This window comes from Pteronotus mesoamericanus, unplaced genomic scaffold (genome assembly GCF_021234165.1).
Source record: "Pteronotus mesoamericanus isolate MK-2021 breed Mesoamerican mustached bat unplaced genomic scaffold, CSHL_Meso_final contig_130, whole genome shotgun sequence".
Classification (NCBI taxonomy): Eukaryota; Metazoa; Chordata; class Mammalia; order Chiroptera; family Mormoopidae; genus Pteronotus; species Pteronotus mesoamericanus.
In genome coordinates, this window is record NW_026555060.1 from 14,561,554 (window position 1) to 14,582,991 (window position 21,438).

Genomic DNA, 21,438 nt, shown 5'->3' on the forward strand with positions numbered 1-21,438 from the left:
CTTATTGACAAAATACATTGGGGGGTGTATGTTGTGTGCTGAGATGGAGGCCATAATTTTTAACATTAAATTTCTTTTGGCACTTTTATTAACAAATACCACACATATTTGTCAGAAGAAATAAAAAATTAGTAAGAATTGAAAGCATTACATTTTATTTGAAATACATTTACCTTCATATATTTAGTGCAAAGCACCTGTCAAAATACGTTTCAGACTGTCAAGTTCCAAATACTTCAGAACTGTCTAGTAAATTATGGAATGGGATAGTTCCTCGTAAATGTATTATCTTTGCTGGCTATAGCAGCTCTTCATTTGTAGAAACCATGGATTTTGATGTAATTCTTTGAGAAGTGGACTAACCCTAGACAAAACAGTTTCAGAGTCATGTTTATCATTAAGGCCCTTCATATCCTCTGTCAGCAATTTTTCTTCCCTCACTATTTCCCCTGAGTCTGAAACTCCCAGAAAAGGAATGGCAAATATGTGGTAGGTATATCATTAGTTTCCCTGCTAACATGTTTGGCTGTTAAATTTAGCCAATAACAATCACCTTTCAGAATAAATCCACTTACTAGCTCAGAATCTTTTATAACATAGTGCTCCAGTAAACTGACAGGAGGTGGCAATCATATTTTAGCTCAAGTTCACTTATCATTAGAATGACAGCTAATCCTACTGAAACAGTATCTGTATTTTAAATAGGAAGCTCTTAAAGGCTGGAAAGCTTTCAAAGACTAAATATATGAAGGCTTAACCCTTTAGGGATAAGGTTATTGATGCTTGGAATAGGAAGGCTTAACCCACACTTCCTTGATCACACCCTGCTCTGCACCTAATGTAATGTTGGTGCTGGTACTATCAGACTTCTCCTGTCCTAAGAAGATCACTTGAAAGTTAATTTAGAAAGTATGATTATACTTCTATAACTTTAAAGCTTAGCATTTTAGATTTTTATGCATACACATATTTAAATGCATTTCATGGAAAAAATTATAGAAGGGGTTCAGGGAAGTGAAGGAGGGTATAAGGAAGATAAATGGTGATGGATGGAGTTTGACTTGGGGTGGTGAACACACAATACAGTATAAAGTTGATGTGTTGTAGAACTGCGCGCACCTGAAACCTGTATAATTTTGTTAATCAATGTCACCCCAATAAATTCAATAAAAAGGAAAAAAAGGAAAACATAAGGAAACATTATACAAACAATATCAGGCATCATGATGAAAATCAAACATTTCAAATCCATCATTTTAAAAAGAAAGGATAGTTAGCAGCACAATATTTAATCTCTCAACTCCCAAGTATTAATACTAGACATTGAGTAAAAAGATTCTGGATATAATAGTGGGATGTTAAGGAACTGAAACCCTCATGAATTGTTGGTGAATATATCAAATAGTCTGGCCTCTGTGGAAACCAGTTTGGAGGTTTCTCAAATTGTTAAACACAAACTTACACAAACTTATTGCACATCTAGGTTATATTCAAATAATTGAAAGCAGGGATGCAAACAGATGTCATTTACAAGAGCAAAAAGGTGGAACTAACCCAAATGTCCATCATAGATGAAATGATACACAAAATGTGCCAAATGCATACAATGGATTATTATTCAGCAGTTAAAAGAAATCAAATTCTGAGACATACTTAAACATGGACTAACTTTTAAAACATTATACTAACTGAAATAAGCCAAACAAAAAAGGACAAATAGTATATAATTCTACTTATATGAAGTATCCTGAAAAGACAAATATGTAGAGACAGAATGTAGAAGAGTGATTACCAGGAGCTAAGGCAATGGGAAGTTATTTAATCGATGCTGAGTTAGGTTTGGGATGATAAAAACAAAACAAAACAAAACAAAAAAACCATTTCCAGAAAATGAATAGTGATGATGGTTGTACAATGATGTGAAAGTACTTAATCTTCCTTCTAGTGAATCTTTTCTCTTTTAAATTTCATTTGAAGATAAATTGTACTAAAACTTAACATTATTAAGCTGTAAGAAACCATATTCTCTTCAAAACAGTTAACAGAAAAATATGTTACTTGTCATATTTGGTGAAAAATGTGAAATGATTTCAAAATAGTTTATGTTCAGGGTCTTTAAAATACTATTTTAAAATTGCTGTTGTTTCAGAAGAACTCACTGGGTTCAAAATCATTCACAGTTTATTGACATATTTAATCTTTAACCAAGGGCACAATGACACATATATGTAAACAATTCCTTAAATGTTTGTGCAGAGTAAAATATAACTTGTCCTTTGTGGTGTCATACCACAAGTCTCACCCAAAAATACAGTGGAATCTAGTTTGTGTTTTTTAATATGATAACATGTTAAAATAACCTTTGACCAATGATTGTTGGTACTTAACAACTACAAAGTTGACATCGTAGGCTTGGTTAAACCTCATTTAAAGGTACCTTAATTAGACTTCTCTGGAAGAATAGTACAAGTGAAAGACAAATTTCTGTATCATCTTATGTTTCTTGATGTGATCACTTAATATTTCATTTTAGAACAGAGAACTGTCTATTACTATTACAGCATATTTGAATGTTGTCTAGATGTACAGGATCAGTGGCCAGGTTTGACATTGACATTGCTTTTCCTATTTTTTTATTTTTGTCAATGTGATTATTTCTGCCATTTCACAAAAAAGTCCAATATAAATAAAAGAGGCCTAAATTTCCAAATGATCAGTTTCTGTTGGGCCCCGAATGATATATAATCCAACACTAAAAGTACTTAAGATGTCAATACCATGAATTCTGGTGAAACTAGATTAAAGAATACAGTTCACATGCTGGATAATGGGAAAGAGGGAACAAGTTGCAGATTCTAACTCAGGCTCCTTCTCTAGCCACATGCTCCTGGGCTCTCCCTCAGGATGTCTCCATGTAGATGGGAGAGGGAACTTCTCTTCAGGTGTGTGCCTAAGTAGATGCCTCAGCCTTCATTAGTGCATGTCAGTTGTACCCCCGCCTTTGTTCACTATATATTAATTTTTTATATTATATTATTATATTACATTAATTATATTATATTATTATTATTTTATCACATAGCTTCACACACAATAGGAATATGGAAAAGCTACCATCCATCCAAACTTGATGGGGATTATAGCCTCAAATTTGGTTGTCACTTGGTGAATACCTTTTGATAACTTGGTAAAGAGCAGCAATATTTAAGAAAGTTTATGTGAATAATTTGCAGTCATCTCTTTTTCTGGATCCAGGATGGCAAACAGATTTCATGCCTAGAACCTGTTCAGAGTCCTTCTTGATGAGAGGGGCTTGGAGGCTGATTCTGGATGAGATGAGAAAGAGGACCATATGTATCTATGGTCTTGTGGTGGTGACATGTGTGTTCCATACTGGCCAACTCTAATCTAAATATTCTGAAAGTATTCCTCAATTAACACTATCACTAAACAAAAAAGAACTATTTTGGGACCACCTTTGTGTTACCCCCACAGAACTGATCTGCCAGAGGTATATTTAAGCATTAAAACTTTAGCACACATTCAGAAAAATTAACAGAAAGAAAGCTATGAAAATTATTATTCTATTTCCTGTAAGAATGTTTATCATTTGCTACATTTTACAATAGTCTCTGTCTAAGAATCCACAATTTCTTCCTTAGTGCTAGGAATATTCAAGTTTCACCTAAGTGACTGGTTAGTTTATATCTCATGCACAATGACTCACTTTTCTCTCCTCTTTGCACTGCTTCTAGAAAACAAACAAACAAAAAATCTCTTCTTTCTAGCAATGGGCTAGAACAGTACACCTGCCCTCATGAAATCCATTTCACATCTAGAGCCCACCTTTGATTTCAACTACATCTTCCTATCCTTATTTTCACTTAGCCTCAATTTAGTCATTTATACTTTTAATCTTCTCTAAGTATCTATTTTGTGTGCTGGAATAAGACTAAATATAAAAATATCCCAACCTGGCTGTGTTACATGGGCAACTTAAAATCTCTCAGAGGTTGGATTTTCTTTTCTATAAAACAAGAGGTTGCTTTAATCCAGTTCTGAAATTTTGTCACATTTCAGGATAAAAACCAGGAAATCAGTCACAAATTTATTTATATGTTTGCTGACTTTATTGACCTATTTCCTAGAAATACCCCCCTTTATATTTTATCACAATCACTGAAAGCTCACTGATTCTTTAAAAGGTGACTATATTAAATTAGATGTCTAATTTTTATATTCCAACTACTTTGTATTTAAAGAAATTTCACCAAATGGCAAGTAAAAATATCCATTCTCATGATAGTGCCAAAAAGTAGCATTTCCTGTGAAGATACAGAGAAATTCACAAGGTTAATAACTTTGGAAATGTTAAGAAACATTAACATAGATTAAGACATCAGTCTAGCAAGAATGATCTTAGTATTTTATTATCCAGTAACATAGTACCCATCATATATCACTAACTCCATTTAGCAAAGCACTCATTAATGACCAAAATCAATTAAAATGTATAAAGAACTATGTGCTATACACTGTGTAAATGAATTGCATTACATAGACAGCCTTCAGAGCAGGTTATTATATAGACCTTTCCATTCTACCTGTTCTGGCAGTGACAGGCTTAAAAAAAAACCAATCAGTTTTACTAGGTAACCGGTGGTTAGGTATTTCTCAACTCCACTTGCCTGCTACTTTATTATGTGTACAATTTAGCACATTGGGCACATTGTTGCAAAAGACAGACAAGTATTGGTTAAATTGAGAGCAATTTTCCTATTTGCACTGTCTTGCTGACTTAAAGCTGATTTTAACTTGTGTTGTATGCTTACGTTAAAAACAATTTAAAATAACTATTAAAGTCTATATAGCATTAACATAATGGACACATTCTCCCTGAATCACAGCAGTGGTTTGTTGTTCTCTTTCTTTTTTTTTAATGTTACTTGAAGCTTTTTGATAGATTCCATTCACAGAAAGCTGGTTTTTAAAAAATATCTACTTAGAATAATTTATAATTTCAATGAGCTCTGTAATCAGTGCCAAACCAACTTGTATAACTTTGCTAAAACAAGGGGTTATTTGAATTCAGAAAAGGTAGAAACTTTGTATTTTGTTTTTCTTTCCAATGGCAAAATAAGTTTCTGTAAGCAAAAGAGCCACCAATTCTGACACAATAGTGGTTTCACAGAATTAGCTGGATGACCCACTGTAGATATCTCTATAGAAAGCTTTGCCCTGAACATTTGAGCGTTGTCCACCCATGACTGAGAAGCATACAAATGCTCTACTACTCTGATTTCTCACAGCCAAACTAAGGGACAGAAACTCAAAACTATGCAAGCTCTTTGCAATAGCACTATTATTCTTGGATAGTAATGTAAGACCTAATATAAGGTCATGAATAAATTCATTCTTCAAAGTATAATGTGCTCAAAAATAGTTTGATCTATTTACCATCTTCCAATATGGCTGGAAGGAATAAAAATGAAACATAATAAACATCACAAAGCTTTCTACATGTGAAAAAATAAACAATGTACTGGGTACTGGCAGAATAGATTCTTCAGGAGGCCAAAAAGATGAGGTAAAAGAGAGTCCTTCAAGACAATGAAGAACTCAAGCTCTGGGCTAAATAGAGGGAAACCTTCTGTAGAGGAAAATGTTATAAAAAAGTTTCATATTTTTAGTCCCTATTTCTTCTGGGGAACTAAAATATAACTTTCATACTCTAGTCCTATCCTATTGTATAAAGATTTCTGCTTAATAGAGAAGCCATTGGGATTTGGAAAACTTTGGTTGCTTAAAAAAACAGAAGAGGTCACTTTACAATAAAAAAGGAAGATCATAACCAGGGTACCTGGGTTTACCTTTGCTTTGCGAAAGTGGTAGACCACCAGCATGCTAACGAAGTCGAGCAGCATACACAGGGCTTGGAAGGAGATGATAGCAAGTCGCAGATACTTATCCTCCTGGACAAAGCAGGGGCTGTCATCAGCACAGTAGGGGCAGCCCTCCCTGCAAGGTAGGCAGATATGGGCTTCTTCTGACACATCTTTTGCACTTTCTGCGAAATGGTGATCTTGGCCCCTTCCTGAAAGTTCCAAATAAAACCAAAGTGTCATTGCACCTCTGAGGTAGGTGAGACTGAGTACGAAGTCAAAGCACATCTTTACCTTTTCATTTATTTTCCCTTTTATTAAAGATCTTTGTCAACCTTCTTGCTAAAGAAGAGAGTTACTTTGCCCTTAGACTCAAACAAAATTTTTACACATTTGATTATTTTTTAAATTGTCATTCAGAGTAACTGAGGAAAATTAGCAATCATGGAAATAAAACTCCTTAAAGGCAGGAAATAGTTTTCTAAGCCCTTTATATTATAATCTACCACTCATCAACAGACACTTCGTATGACACAAATCGTATTCCATAAATACTTGTTCAAGAATTAACCAGAGGCAAGATAAGACAGTTGTGTCTCTCCTGCAACAAAAAAAGATACACAACACTTTTGGAACTACCTGACCCAGATGGCACAAAATCTAAAAGGAGTCTTTGATTACTCCTTAATTCAGCAGAAATCTCATCTACCAAGTTCATTAGATCTAAATTGGATAAACTGGTACTTAATAGACAGTTATTCAGTGTGTATTTACATAATAATGGAGCATCTTTTGCCCAGAGTACAATCAATATTTATAGGTTACTGAGTAATTTCTCACTTTGCATACTCGTAGGACATTTCCTCACTGTTAACTAACTGCTGCTATCTACCCTCCCTTTAATGTTAGATTGTTCTATCTCAGTTATCAAACTTAGCTCTGAGGTCCACAGGTAAAGATCTCTTTAACTGTTGAGTATAGCATTGAAAATTATCCAATTAACACCATGTACTAAAATGAACAAAAAACCCCACCTATTTCCAACTCTGAACTCAACATCTCAAACATGAAAGACATTAATGAATATACACCCAGTTTAGTACATAACGCAACCACATAATCTGGTATATAATACAACCTTGATTGATTGAGAAATTTGGGAAAAAGGTTATTCTTGTTAATAGTATTTCAATAATACAAATTTTTCACAGAAAATCTTTATTATTTTCCACTCTTATCAAAGGTTCACAATTCTTCTAAAATATATTTGCCTGCTTTACTTTCTTAATAAATATAATAGCAAAAACATAATTGAATGTCTCTGGTGATTCCAGGTATATTGTTTTTTTTAAGAGCCATCATTATGTTACAGAGTGAAAAGTATATGGATTTCAGTGTCCAGTAGATATGGTTCCCATCCCTAGATAGCTCTATGGCATTAGACACCTCGTTTGACTGCTTTGGTTCTCAGTTTAGTAATGTATAAAGTGTGAATTGCTGTGGGGTTTAAATGAGATTTTATATATATATATATATACATATATAATACACACACACACACATACACACACACACACACACGATGGGCAAAAGTAGGTTTACAGTTTTTCATATGGATAATAATACAATAATTAACAAGTAATACAAGAGTAAACTCTTTTCATAGTCACAACTGTAAATCTACTTTTTCCCTGCCCTGTAAATCACAGTGCCTAGCTTTCTTTTCTTCTCCAAATATAGAAGGTGTAAAGAGGAACTAGGAATCTTTTGGTGCCTTAAATAAAGGCACTACTTGTTAAAAAAAAAACAAACAAACAAGCAAATTAGAAGAAAGAGCTGAAGCAAAGAGAGAGGGAGTAGGAAGAATAAGCTCCATTTTAGACAAATTAAATTTGAGGTCCAACTCATTGTCCAACAAGACTGGAGTGTGTGGAAAGTATAGGTGTGAGCTAAAGAAGCTACAGAGAGCCCTGGGAGTTGGTGAGGTATTGAAAAGAGAATGCAACAAGGAAGAAATTTAGACAGGCAGAAGCTTTTACAATGTCGTAAAAGAAAACTTGGATTTACTGGAAAATGCTGGAATGTGAACAAAGACAATGTAAAGACTATGAGGTTTAACGACTATTTTATCATTCCTTGACCTTTAAGACAGTAGCATCAAAAGAGTGGTAGAATGGAATTAGGTTGTCAGTGCTTAAGGAATAGATATGTGATAAAGCAGAAAATTTTTCAGTAAATGTTCCATTGAATGAAAAAAGCTAGAAAAGCTGATGATTAATAGAAATAATGATGAAATCAATAAAAGGATTTGGGTATTTTTGTTTTGTATCTTTGAATTATGAGTGAGAGCTGAATATAGCTGCAGTCAGCAAAAGAAGGCGCTGGAAACTAAGAGACAATATGGGAAGACAAAGAAAAGACTTAAGAAGTTAGGATTGGATATAATCAAGAGCATAGTTGAAGAAATTGACTCTGAGAACAATTGATGACTTTTCTTCTAACACTGGAAAGAAGCAGAAATGGATTAAAGATTTTTTCTTTCAAGATTGTTTTTAGGTAGTTTTTTTATCATGAGGAAGGGCGAGTAGAAAACCATCTGAAGTAGAGAAGAAATAAAATGTGGAAGCCAATCTTATATAAGTCTTACACTTCTCAACTCAGGTAAGAATATGGGTTGAGAATAAAGAAGGTCTGGTCTGGAATAAAGATATGAAAGAGTAAGGCAGCAAAACAGTACAAGACTAGTTGGATCAGTTGGTAGAAAAATAATCCAGTTAGGATAAGACAGTATGATTTACTAGGAGATCTGGTCAAGATAGTTTCTCAATTTTCTACAATTATCAGTAGCCGAGAAACCAATGGGGATGATAGAGCAGTTGAGAGCATAACAAAGGCATTGTGGGGAAGAAGGAAAAGCCAATACAATGCTGTGTAATGGGGCTGCAGCATTTGCTCACCTCCTGAGCCTGGGTATAATAAGGGATTAAAAATAAAAACATTTGTCCATCATGAACATTTCTCATCAGTCAGGGGTGGCCTCCAGAGTCATTAGCTACCATACATTTTCTGGGTTAAGCACTGAGTCCAGAGCAGTTTCCTTCATCCTATGCCATGGTTTCAGTGGTGTCCCAGAGCAGAAAAGAGAGTTAGATGTATGGTATGAATTTCTGGTCTGAGGCAAAACAAAAATACATCTGCTTTTAAGCAGAGTTGTTCAATGCTTTCAGGAAATAGTGATAGCAATGGCTAAAGTAAGAAGAGGTAGGTCCAAGTGGTATTTGAAGATACAAAAAACAGGTATCTTATACAGACACATTGAGGAATGACAGAGCACACAAGTTAAATGCTATGAAGTATGAAAGCTTAGGATAGTAGGAAACAATTAACTAACTCGAGTACAAACTGAATAGTCACATAAGTGAAGCTAGAAAGGGTCATTGTTTTAAACAAGATAACATTGTCAAGGATTCAGAAGGTCTGATAAAAATGACAATAATGTCAAAAGTTTAAGATCAGACTTGAGAGACAGAGGCCAGGATTTCCCCTTTTGGCCAAGATGGTAGAACAAGAAACAACAACAAAAAATGGACAGTATATTATAAAGCAGTAGTTTTACAGACCCTGGATGTTGGCGATGAAGAAGAGTGATTTCTAGTAAGTATTAACAAACACTTCTCAAACAAACCTAACTCCTATAATTAGAATCATAACAAAAGTTATGGGAAATTTGTTTAGTGAAATCATCCTTTTTAACCCAATCTTTGTTTTTTGCATTAGTTAAATAGGCAGATATTTTCTCATTGGTTTAAGAAGCTCCCAGTTGTCTATAGGCCAAATAGTATATATTATTTGTTTTCAATACAAATTAAACTTGAAAAGTTCAGGTAAGAGTTGCACCAGGGAAACTTCAATCTCTCCACAATCCTTGTCAATGGCTGAGCAAGCTTAGAGGGTTTCAGAAAAAGTCTAAAGCAGAAAAAGAAGAAATTCTGTAAGCACTTGAGGTGAGATACTGGAAGCATGCTGAGTAACTATTACAGCAATCAAAATCTGAGGTAGGTAGAGAGTATGCAATGCAGAACACCAAAAAAAAAAACAAAACAAAAACAAAACGTATGATAGCTTCTGAGTTCCAAAGTAAGTTGTTTCTGGCACCACCCATATAGAATACAATTTGAATGGTGCCCCCTAGATTTGAGCAACATGCTAACTATATGCTGGATTTAGAGAGAGACACAGTTTAGGATCTGGTAGGTCACACAGATAATTCTAATTATGTTGTTAAATACTCTCCTATACATTCAGAAAGGATTTCGTTGGCAGTTTATTATTGACTGCAGTTCTTTTTGTTTTCCTTTATGTAGCAATTGATTTATTAAATATAGTAGAGAATACAATGGCTTACTCCCAGTTTAAACTATTCCAATTAAAGAGTTGAACCCTCTCCAGTATGCTTTTTGTTATGTGGATTATAACCAAATTAATTGCAGAATGGTGAGATGCTCTAATAAAATTGCTACCGGTTGGTCGGAGACCAGGGAGTCTCCACTCATTAACCAAGATGGCGGCTGGGGAGGCCCTTACACTGAGCATCCAAAAAGTCTTTCCCTCCCTGGGGGTGGGACCAAGGAAAGGCAGGCACATACACTATAGAAGTCAAAATGACTCAGGAGGAGAAGCTGGGCCAAAGAGGCCTGTCAGTATAGCCTGGGGAAAGAAGGGATTGGTTGGAAGGTGGACCCACCCAAAGCATGCAAAATTTTGGAAGGTTGATTGGTCATTTTGAGAAAGCACCTAGTCTGTCCCATACCCAAACTAATATAAAGGGAGGGGAACAAGGAAACACTCTTGACTTGGCTTTCTGGCTAGAAACCTACATTCACGTAGTGTGTTTGCCCGTTCTCTCCACCAGCCACATGGCTGAAGCAGCCCGTGGTCTCCCAGAGGGAGTCTCTCTCTCTCGCTCACCAACCTGGTGAAGCATTTGTCAATGTGTACACGAGCTTTCTCCTGAGAGCGTGCAACCCATGTGGCCCTAGTGCCCTGCGGCCCACAGTTTCCAGGAGGGAGCCTGAAACAGGAAGCAGCTTAGAATAAGCTTAGCTACCTGGATGACCAGTTAGCAGCCTCCAGCAAGCTCCAAAAGATGGTACTTTGAAATGGTGAAGGGACTCTCAGCACTGCTTTTTGTTTTTGTCTTGCTGAGGATGGTTGGACTTTGTCTTGGTTTTGCAGAAGAGATGAGCTTTGAGCCAGGGAGTCTGCCATTCTCTCAGATCACAAATAAAGCCTCTTTCCTTTTGCAACAGCTCCTGCCTCACAAGTTTGTCCTTTGTGGTGGCAGACAGAACCCCCTTTTTCTGTTCAGTAACAAGCTCAATTGATCAAACTGCCCAAATCTGTTTTTTAAGATCTGTAAGTCCAATAAGCTTAATTCATCACCAAAAAACAACTCTTATTTTAATGTTAGCAAAAAATTGGCAAAACAGTTTTTATTTTCACATATTGCCAAATTCAATAATGGATATTTGTAGAGAATTGTCAGAGACCCATAAGACTTTCTGGAACAGTCTAAATAGTTGGCTTGAAGATCAATTATTTGTTTCCTCTCAATAAGATATATTCAAAAATATAAAAATAAGAAAAACACAAAAGAAATTTCTGATGAAATTAAAAATGAAGTATATTCTTTCTGAAATTTAGTTTGTGTATTAAATTTATATAATTAACAAAAAAGGCTATCTCATTTCCTTCTTTCTCTTACTACAAAAATATTTTTCTAGTATAACCAGCAACATTGAAAGAAAAAACAAACCAACAGTAATGAGAGTGAAAGAGGGAGGGGGATAATGGGGAAAAGAAGGGGAAGGGTCAAATCAAGGAACATGTATAAAGGACCCAGGGACAAAGCCAAAGTGGGGAAGGATTGAGGGTGGGAGGTGGGGGTGGGTGGGGCAGGGGAAAGTAGAGGTGGGAAAATGGAGACAAATGTATTAGAACAATAAAAATATTTAATTTAATTTGATTTAAAAAAAACTAGAAAGTTAAATATATATATATTTTTCCTAAATTAGACTTAGATGTAACTTCTTCATTATGACAGAAATATATACATTTCTTTCACTATTTCAATTTTGTTGCTCATCTATATTTCCTAATTATGGCCCCCTCTACATTGATATATTTTGTTATTCATGTAAATCAAGGTTCTTTCATATTGATTGCAATGTCCCCCATTTTTTGACTTACTACTGAGACTTTGTTAAGTGTCTGGATTCAACCTATTGAAGCAGAGAATGGGAAGTAGAATTCAGAAGCACAAGGATTTCAGACAGCCCTCTGCAATAGTCCATTCCTACCGTGCAAAACTTGACTTAAATGCACCTACTCTGGCCCACTATTTTCTTCGCCAACCTGTTATCCACAGATCCATACCAACACAGAACTTCTCATGACTGATCCACTTTCTGTTCCCTTCCCTTCTTGATGCTCCAAGCCCTTGTTACTATCTTTACTTGGCTGTATCCTTCTACTCTGCTTATTGATAGCTTTTCACAGATCTATATGCTGTAATACGTGAGTAAACTGTGTGCTCCCTAAGAATAAAACAATGGTTTTATATCTTTATTTTGCTACCTAGATTAAATCGCCAAAGACCCAATATAGTGGGCCATAAAATAAAATCATGACTACAGGACACATAATGGAAAAAGCCAACAAACTCCATTATCTTTCTCAGGAATGACAGAAATAATAGTTAACAGGTATTAACATCTACTGAAGTAGTAGCAGCTAGATACAGGGTTGGAAACTGACATAATTCCAAACCATTCTATATTTTCTGATATAGGTAATACAAAATTATGTTGGTTAAATGAATGTTTCAATATTCAAAGGCAATTTGTTAGAAAATAAATTATGATCATATTTTAATCTTTTTGCTTAAAAATATCACTACATTAACTCACAAATGTCAAATAGTAATGTGCTAAATGAGGAACTCATTCTTTAACATAACCTTAACATTATTTGACTATGAGAAATGAAGAGGTTCTATAAGAGATACAAATTGGTAGAATAGAAAACAAAACCAAAAGTCAGAGGTCTGATTTTTTTTATTTTAGTTTTTAATATTTTTTTTTTTATTGATTCTAGAGAGAGGGGAGAGGAGGGAGAGAATCATTGATGTGAGAGGGAAACATCTATTGGTTGCCTTTTGAACATGCCCTGGCTGGGGACCAAACCTGCAACCCAGACATGTGCTCTGACTGGATATCGAACCCATGTCTTTCGGTTTGTGGGATGACACTCCCACCAACTGAGCCACACCAGCCAGGGCAGAGACCTGATTTCTAACAGTCAAAAAAGCTAAAATTAAGGAGAGCACTTTCTACATTCATTAAACTTATAGGACTCAAAACATGATTAAGTAGTCTTCTAGTTCCAAAAATGTCTTATCAATTTATACTCATAAATTATGTCTCTATTTAGGACAAGGAAATATATTCAGCTAGTAAAAATCATACTACTATTAAATAATAATAATGGATTTTTTGTTAATCTACTGAATTATACCTTAAATTTATGATGGTTTAAAATTTTAAGACCCTAGAAGACTGGAGCCATGATACATACACCACTTTATACATTCAACATCACACATAGTATTCTATATATACTTGATTTTCAACAAATAACTGCTAATAATGAAAGTATTCTCCCAAAAGAATACATTAACTGATCTGAAATACAAATGTATAGATGAAAATATCATTCAACTCATGCTTAAATGACTACGCTTAAAATGTATTCAAAATGATATTTTTGAAGGTGCTAGAAAAAAACTAAAAAAATATATTAAGAGTAGAAAAATATGTTAGGAAAATGTTAAAAATATGTGTTAAGAATATAAGTTATTACAGGTGTCTTTGGAATCTGTGGGAAAAATCTATTTAGAAATCACCTTGGACAATGTTTTGATTTGGAAATTTCAGTTCTGAGCAACTTGAAATATCCACCATCCATAGAATCCTGGTGTGCTTTGCTAAAGTTTGAAAATAAAGATGACACTTGGAACTTTAAGATAAAACAAACACTTCCTGATGATAAATGGTAAATATGAAGAGCGATTTGCATTGGCAAGAGCAGCTTTTCAGTTCCTTGTATGAGTAATAAAATGTGCAGCCTACAGCATAAATATAAATGTACAGGAGAAGATTACAGTAGCATCGCAGGACATCTGAGAAGCCTAAAACATTCACCTGTAAACATGAGCCTGCCAAGATAAATTGTGACAACTTGTGAACAGTATGTTAACCTATTTGCTTACCTTAATTTTACCTCATTGACATTAGAAAAACATGAAGTCTTTGGACATTTTTCACATAAGTATCACAAGTATAGAGGGTAAGGCAAAAGTAGGTTTATAGTTATTCATATGGAAAGTAATATAATAATTAATAAATAATATAGTACAAGAATAAACCATGTGTTTTGCATACTCACATTTTGCATAGGCAAAGTAAACCTACTTTATGTAGTTTCATAGGTTTATAAATTAGTAAAAGTATAAACTTTAGAATGGATAAGTAAAGCATAGTACATTTACTCAATGCACTTCTATGTAACTATTAAAATTATGTTTAAGAAAACTATGTATGGTATATTTAAAATGAATATAATACCAAGTTTTTAGAAAAATCATATATATAGATATTTGTATAAAAACAAACAAATTTTTGAGTGGCTCTTTAAATTCTACTTTTCTATACATTCCAAAGCTTCTTTAATAAGTGTGTGCCACTTCCATGATAAAAACATACATATTTAAAAACCAAGATGCTATAGAGAGTAATGAATAATGAAGTAAATTTTTGTTCCAAAACCCAGACCTAATTAACTCACCAATGCTACAATTATTGAAAAATTTCAGACCTCTGAATATAGATAAAATATATATCATTCATAGATAAAATCAGGTCACTGCAGCTTTTAATTCTGATACAATTTCAAATGTACAGAAAACTGCAAGAACTTTACAAAAAAATCTCAAATAAATGGATAAAAGGGCATTGAGATTGTATATATATATATACACACACACACACACACACATATATATGTGTATATATAATATTCCATAGTACATGATATACGCAGGGGTCCCAAAAAACCCCAGAACTATCTTCTGAAGGGCGGGCCCCTTGTAGTACAGGTTTTCCCTGTTAGGTGAGTGTTCTAGGAACCCATCTGTATCACTGTATCACCTGGCGTTGTGAGAGACTGCATTTGGCTTCAGTAAGTTTTTTTTGAAAACTCTTTCAAGTGTTTATCTATTTCATGATGGGTGATTTATGAGCACATCTGTCCACACCATGTTGAGTGTTCAGCAGTTTTTGACCAAAATAATATGACCCCATGCCCCACCCTTCCTTTTTACCCAATCATGCCCTGACTGACTTCTTTTGTTTCCCCAGATAGCAAAAGTCCTCAGAGGGAAACATTTTGCCATGTGGAAGAGGTGAAACAAAAAATGAAAAAAACACTAAAAGGCATCAAAATGACAAGTTAAAAACCTGTTTTGAGCAGTGGAAAAATGTCTCAGTAGGTATATTCCATAAAATGGAGAGTATTTGGAAGGTGATTGAAGTTTAAGCATGTAAGAATAAATTCATAATTTTTTATAAATAAATTCCAGGTTTTGGGGTACCCCTTGTATGTGTATGTATGTATGTGATATATTATATACTATGGAATATTATTCAGCCACGAAAAAGATGCTCTGCCACTTGGTCAACATGGATAAACCTTGAGCACATAATGCTACACAGGATAAGTCAGACAGAGAAAGAAAAATACTCCACAGTATCAGTGATATAGGGGATCTAAAAAAATCAAACCTGTAAAAAACAGAGAGTAAAACAGTGGGTATTACCAGCTAATGGGAGATTGGGGCAATAAGATTGACGGTGTTTGAGGATACAAACTGGTAACTAGCAGTAAATAAGCCATAGAGAACTAAAGTACAGTATAGTGGATATAGACAACAATATTGTACTCTTAATGACATAATGTGATAAATACTGCTTCAAAAGCAATTACATTACAATATATAAATGTATCAAAGTAACCCTATAAATCTTAAATTTATGAAATGTCACAGGTCAAATTTATCAAATAAAAAAGCCTCATATATTCTTTACCCAGATTCACTGATTTTTTTAATCCTCACCTGAGAGTATATTTATTGACCTGAGACAGAGAGCGAGAGAGAAACATTGATGTGAAAGAGAAACATCAATCATAGCCTCCCGCACATGCCCCAACTAGGGATTGAACTCGCGAGCTAGGTTATAATATGCTCTGACTGAGGTTGAACATGGTACAACACTCCAGCCAACTGAGCCACCCAGCCAGCACCAGATTCATTAAGTTTTTACATTCTACAGCATTTTACTTTATCATTCATATTCTTTTGATAGATGGATGTTTATAAATTTATATGGATACTATTTTTTGAACCATTTGAGAGTAAAGTTAGAGATATTGTGTCCCTTTACCCATAAATACTTCAGTTTGTATATCCAAAGAAAACAGCATTCTCATACAAAACCACACTATGATTAGCAAAGTTGGTCAATTTAATGTTGATACAATATTTTTTCATAAATAGGCCATATTAAAATTTCATCAGTTCTCACAATGATGCTTTTCGTAGCTATTCTTATCCATCCAGGATGAAATCCAGGATCATGCCTTACATTTAGGTGCCATGTCTCTAGTTTCTGATCTGAAACATGAGTAAGATAATAAAGTATTTTTTCTAGTCTTTCCTAAAATTTTTCTGACAATTTTGTGAGTTTTGATGAGCTTTGCAAGTTTTTTGTTTTACAAACTATGAATGAGCAAATTTTTAAGATTGTATCACAAAGTAAACACAGCTGTTGAAAAGTGTGTATTAAATGCATATAATAAATATTAAATTGTGTATCTGTATGTTACACAGTTGACTACATCTTTTTTGTTGACTTTACTCTCCATTATTAACTAGGAAATGGTGATAATTTCTTAATGAGTTCTTCATTTTTATATCAAACTCTGATTTGCTTATTGATATTCTAATAGGATTAGAACAGTTAACACTATTAACAATGGCTTTCTAAAGATTTCACCTCATTTGGAGATTTAAAAAAAAAATTATTTCTACTGACAATTCAAAATAACCAAGAAAAAAATGCAGAGATACAGTTTTAAACAACTTGCTTAGATATTCTATCACTTTATTTTTCTGATCAGTTAATAGTGTTGTCATTCCTATCTAGCCATACCTGTGTCCACAGAACATACAAAATCAGTAAATCATAAACTGTATAATTCATTAATTAAAAGTTGTTCTTATAAAATAATGTTAGGTACTAATGTCAAAACTTTTTCTTCAAAAGGTAATATCCTTTTCCTTTGCAGGAAATTGCAAATAGATTTAAAAGGTAACATTTGAAAACTTATGTGGAAAAATTCCATTGGACTGTCTGCTTCCCCCCCAAAAAAATTACATTTGTGTACATTGAGAAATTTTGTCATCCACCATAAAAACCGAAGTGGCAATTTTAGTCATTGCAGATAAATGAAACACTAGAACTTTCCAGAAATTTTCTCAAAAAAAAAATATATTTTTGGTTTTCTGAATTGAAGATTCAACTATTGAATAAATTAAAGGGGCACTTTTCTCCTACTCTTCCATTTTTTAAATTAAAAACACACTTTTTTCTTGGTATCAAACCAGTAGACCAGAATGTAGTCACATTTTTATGACTTGAGGTACATATTTTCAAAATATACCCCAGAAAGCTCTCTTCTTTGTATTTATGTTAGTAAAATACCGAGTATCTGATTTAGAAGACAATGAGATGAAGTGGGTAGAGTGAACTGAAACAGAAATTATATAGTTCAGGTCGTTAGAGTATAAAGTTTATACAGAAATATCACCATAATATTAAGCATTTTGCTGATTAAGTTTCTTAAGTGCCAATAGTATAAAATTATGTTTTCACAAGAGCAAAAATATAACATTTGGACATTTGAGTATCTGGATGGAAGTCTACCCTTTAAGGCCAATTAAATCTTAAAGCTCTTACATTTGACCTTATTTACTTATATTCAACAGTGAGTTGTACTTTACTCAAGGCTGCCCTCATTTATTGTTTGTGGGTATTGACACATGTTTTGGGAATATGTGAGTCTGCCCTGGAATCTTAGAAACCTCACTTTTAAAAATCACTTCTTTTTCTCCAGTTACTAAAAAAAAATAAAATAAAATAAAAATCTGGCACAGAGCCAGTACTTAGTAATATTTTTGAGAGATGAAAATTCAGATGTATAAATTAATGAACAAACCAGTTGATCAGAGTTCCCTTCTTGGGGATGTTGTGGTCCTCTGTGATAAGCCGGTTTTGGCAAGGAAGATATAGCCCAGACCTCTGCAAGACCAGCCCCATGTGCCTAATACATCATGAGGCCCTCCTCCTTCCATTCCACGGGAATGCAGGAAAAAAGATGAGTCACAGACAATGAAAATTGCTCAGCTGGAAGAATTGAGTCAGAGAGTGAGAGGCCAGCATTAGCTCTAGGTACAAATATTCATCTGCAGCCAATAATAGGGTAAACCTCTCCTTCCTTTCCATGCACATATCTATTTTTTCATTAGAACTGAAAGAAACATGTTTATCAACCAAAGTTTGGAGTTAAAATTCTGCAATGAACTAATCATGGAAAGATTGACTGTTATTTGTTATTCGTTTAGGATGATGAAGTAATCCTGCCTCTCATCTTCAGATAGATAAAAATCACATTCAAAAATTAAGTGGAAAAGGTACATGTACATGAGTAGCTCCAGCACATTTAGGAGACTTCTGTGCATATTTGTTCCAATATTTATAATATCTGCAAGGAGAGAACAATTAGCAGATTGTGGATATACTTAGACTGCTATACAAAAAGAACCCTATTGTTAAGACATGAATATATATACTTGCATATCTTAAAATCAGGATCAGCTAATATACTTTCATATATTTACATCATGAGTAGCTAGCTGTGACTATAGATTCAAAATGAAGCCCAGTGCAAAATTTAAAAATTTTTAACTCTCACTATGATTATAGTTAAGAGCTCAATCTTTCCCTGTATTTCTATATGCTTACCTGTATATCTTATATTCACTTTTCTGCTGACTCCTAAATGTTTATGTCTTACAAGTGACTTTTTTACAAGTGGTATTTTTTAACAAAAATACAACCTTGGATAGATCTCAGAAAGATTCTGATGTGAATTATAAAATTATTAAACACGTACGGATTTTTGCCTACAGACAACTTATTCTTTCAATCACCACAACACCCAATACATAAATAAAAGGACTAAATTCTCTACATTCACATTAAAATTATAATCATTATAATTTGGTAGATGTCATATGTCATTATCTTATTTACTACTCACAACTACCAAGAGAATAGATTTCAGTATTTCTACTTTATAAATCAGAATATATGAAAAACTTGCCCAAGTCTCCTGCTAGTAAGTAGGGACAATATTCAAATCCATCTGTCTGACTCAAAAGCCAGCCAGCCTAATACACCAAGCTCACCAGAGTATAATTTCTTCTAAATCAGTTCTTTGAAGTTGTGAAGAATTTCCCCTAGGAAAAAAATACTATGACCTATTGTAAACACTGCAATGAATGTTGAGTGGGAAACAAACTTGCTGAGTTGTACTAGTTTTCTTTTACTGCTATGACAAATTACCAAAAACATGGTGTCTCAATGACACATATTTATATTGCTTCTTACCTAACATGTAATACAGCTATATTCATTCTATGTTGCTGTAGCTCAGAAGTCTGATACAGGTCTCACAAGATTAAAGTTGAGATGTCAGCAGGGATGCAGCTTTTTCTGGAGGGTGTATGGACACTTCATTTCCTTGCCTTTTCCAGCTGCTTAAAGCTGCCCACATTCCTTGGCCCATAGACCCATTCCTTCATCTTCAAAACCAGCAATGTAACATTTCTCCGGCCTTTCTTGTGTCCTCAGTTCTGTCTCTGACCACAGGTGGATGATGTTCTCTGCCTTTCAGGACTCTGGTGTTTAGAATGGGCCCACCTAGGTAGTCCAGGATAATCCTCCCTATCAAGCTTCATCATTTGATCATGTCTGAAAAGTCCCTTTCTGCCATGTGAGGTGACATATTCACAGACTGTGAAAACTGCAATATGCACATCTTTGGGAAGCCCACTATTCTGCCTACCACAATGAGCTAATGTGTGAATGACTAATAGTCAAATTTCCCTGCTGGAAATTTTTAAATGTTTGGCAGAAGATGACTGTTAACAAAAATGAATCCCTAATTAGCAGTCTAATAATATAGTAAAATAATGTAAATAAATAAAAATAATAAAGCAAACAAGGAATAAATCTAACAAAGTAAAATTTTAGCTAGTAAGGAATAAAAAAGATTTTTGGAGGACTGAGTATTATATTTCAGACCTACTCTAAGAACAAACTAAACTGAAAAAAATTGGGAACTTGGAAATATGTTCCTCTGCTGGGAAGTGGAGCAGACACTAGATGAAAAAAAACTGGAATACTTGAGAAAGGGGGTAAGCAGAATAATCACAAGATTGTAAATAATGAAGAAAATAACATTTTTGAGTATATGCTATGTAACAACTACCATGATTAGAACTTTACATTCATTATTTCATTTAATCCTTGTAACAACTGTATAAAGTAAGTGATATTACACCAATTTTATATGACATAAAGTTTAAGAAGGATTAATAATTTAACACAGTGCAAGTAAATAATAGAACCAAAATTAACACCATGTTCTTAATCATTGTGCTAAAATATGGCAGACATTTAGCAGAGATTACTAGCTAGGGAAGTCCAACATGTTATGAAGTATGTTCCAATAATGGAAAAGAACACAAAGATAAATGAGGCAAATGCAATAGTCCATAGTCCAAGAAGATTGGCAGCACTGGGCACTCTTTCACTATCAACTAACTCCATCTGCCAGACATATTTACTGTTTGGACTCCAATCCTTACAAGTAGGACAAGTGAAAGAAGTTACAACAATTGAAAATTAGGGAACCGATTGAGACAAAAACATAGGCCCAGCAGTTTGATAAAGAATTTTGCTACTACAGTTAGAGTAAAACTGATGAGGACTGGATTTCTGCAATATAGCAAAAGTGAACCAGATCACAAGGCATAAGACCAAGAGCAAAAGTAATTATGCCAATTATGAGAATCTGATATTCAAGCAGTTTTCATCAGAAAGTCAAAGACCTCAAGCTTTCCATCCATGAGACAGAATAGAAATAAGGAGTGTGAGACCCAAGCACAACAAAAGACACTTATCGCAGAGATAGGTTAGCTTCACTAAATAGTTTGTGTAGAGCTCAGAATCCCTACATTACAACTGCCTTCAAAAACCTTCCATTTTTTTATTCAAAGACTATACATTTTTAAAGTCTACCATGTTCTGTCTCC

The 21,438-nt window shown here is 34.1% G+C and overlaps 1 protein-coding gene across 1 annotated transcript in view; it reads right to left on the reverse strand.

The window, feature by feature from the left end:
- GPR158 (G protein-coupled receptor 158) overlaps window positions 1–21,438 on the reverse strand; it is a 353,177-nt gene that overhangs the window by 141,827 nt on the left and 189,912 nt on the right. The window contains exon 4 of the mRNA XM_054592528.1: window positions 5,871–6,094. Within this exon, the coding sequence (XP_054448503.1) occupies window positions 5,871–6,094 (224 nt within the window). The remainder of the gene's footprint in view (window positions 1–5,870; window positions 6,095–21,438) is intronic.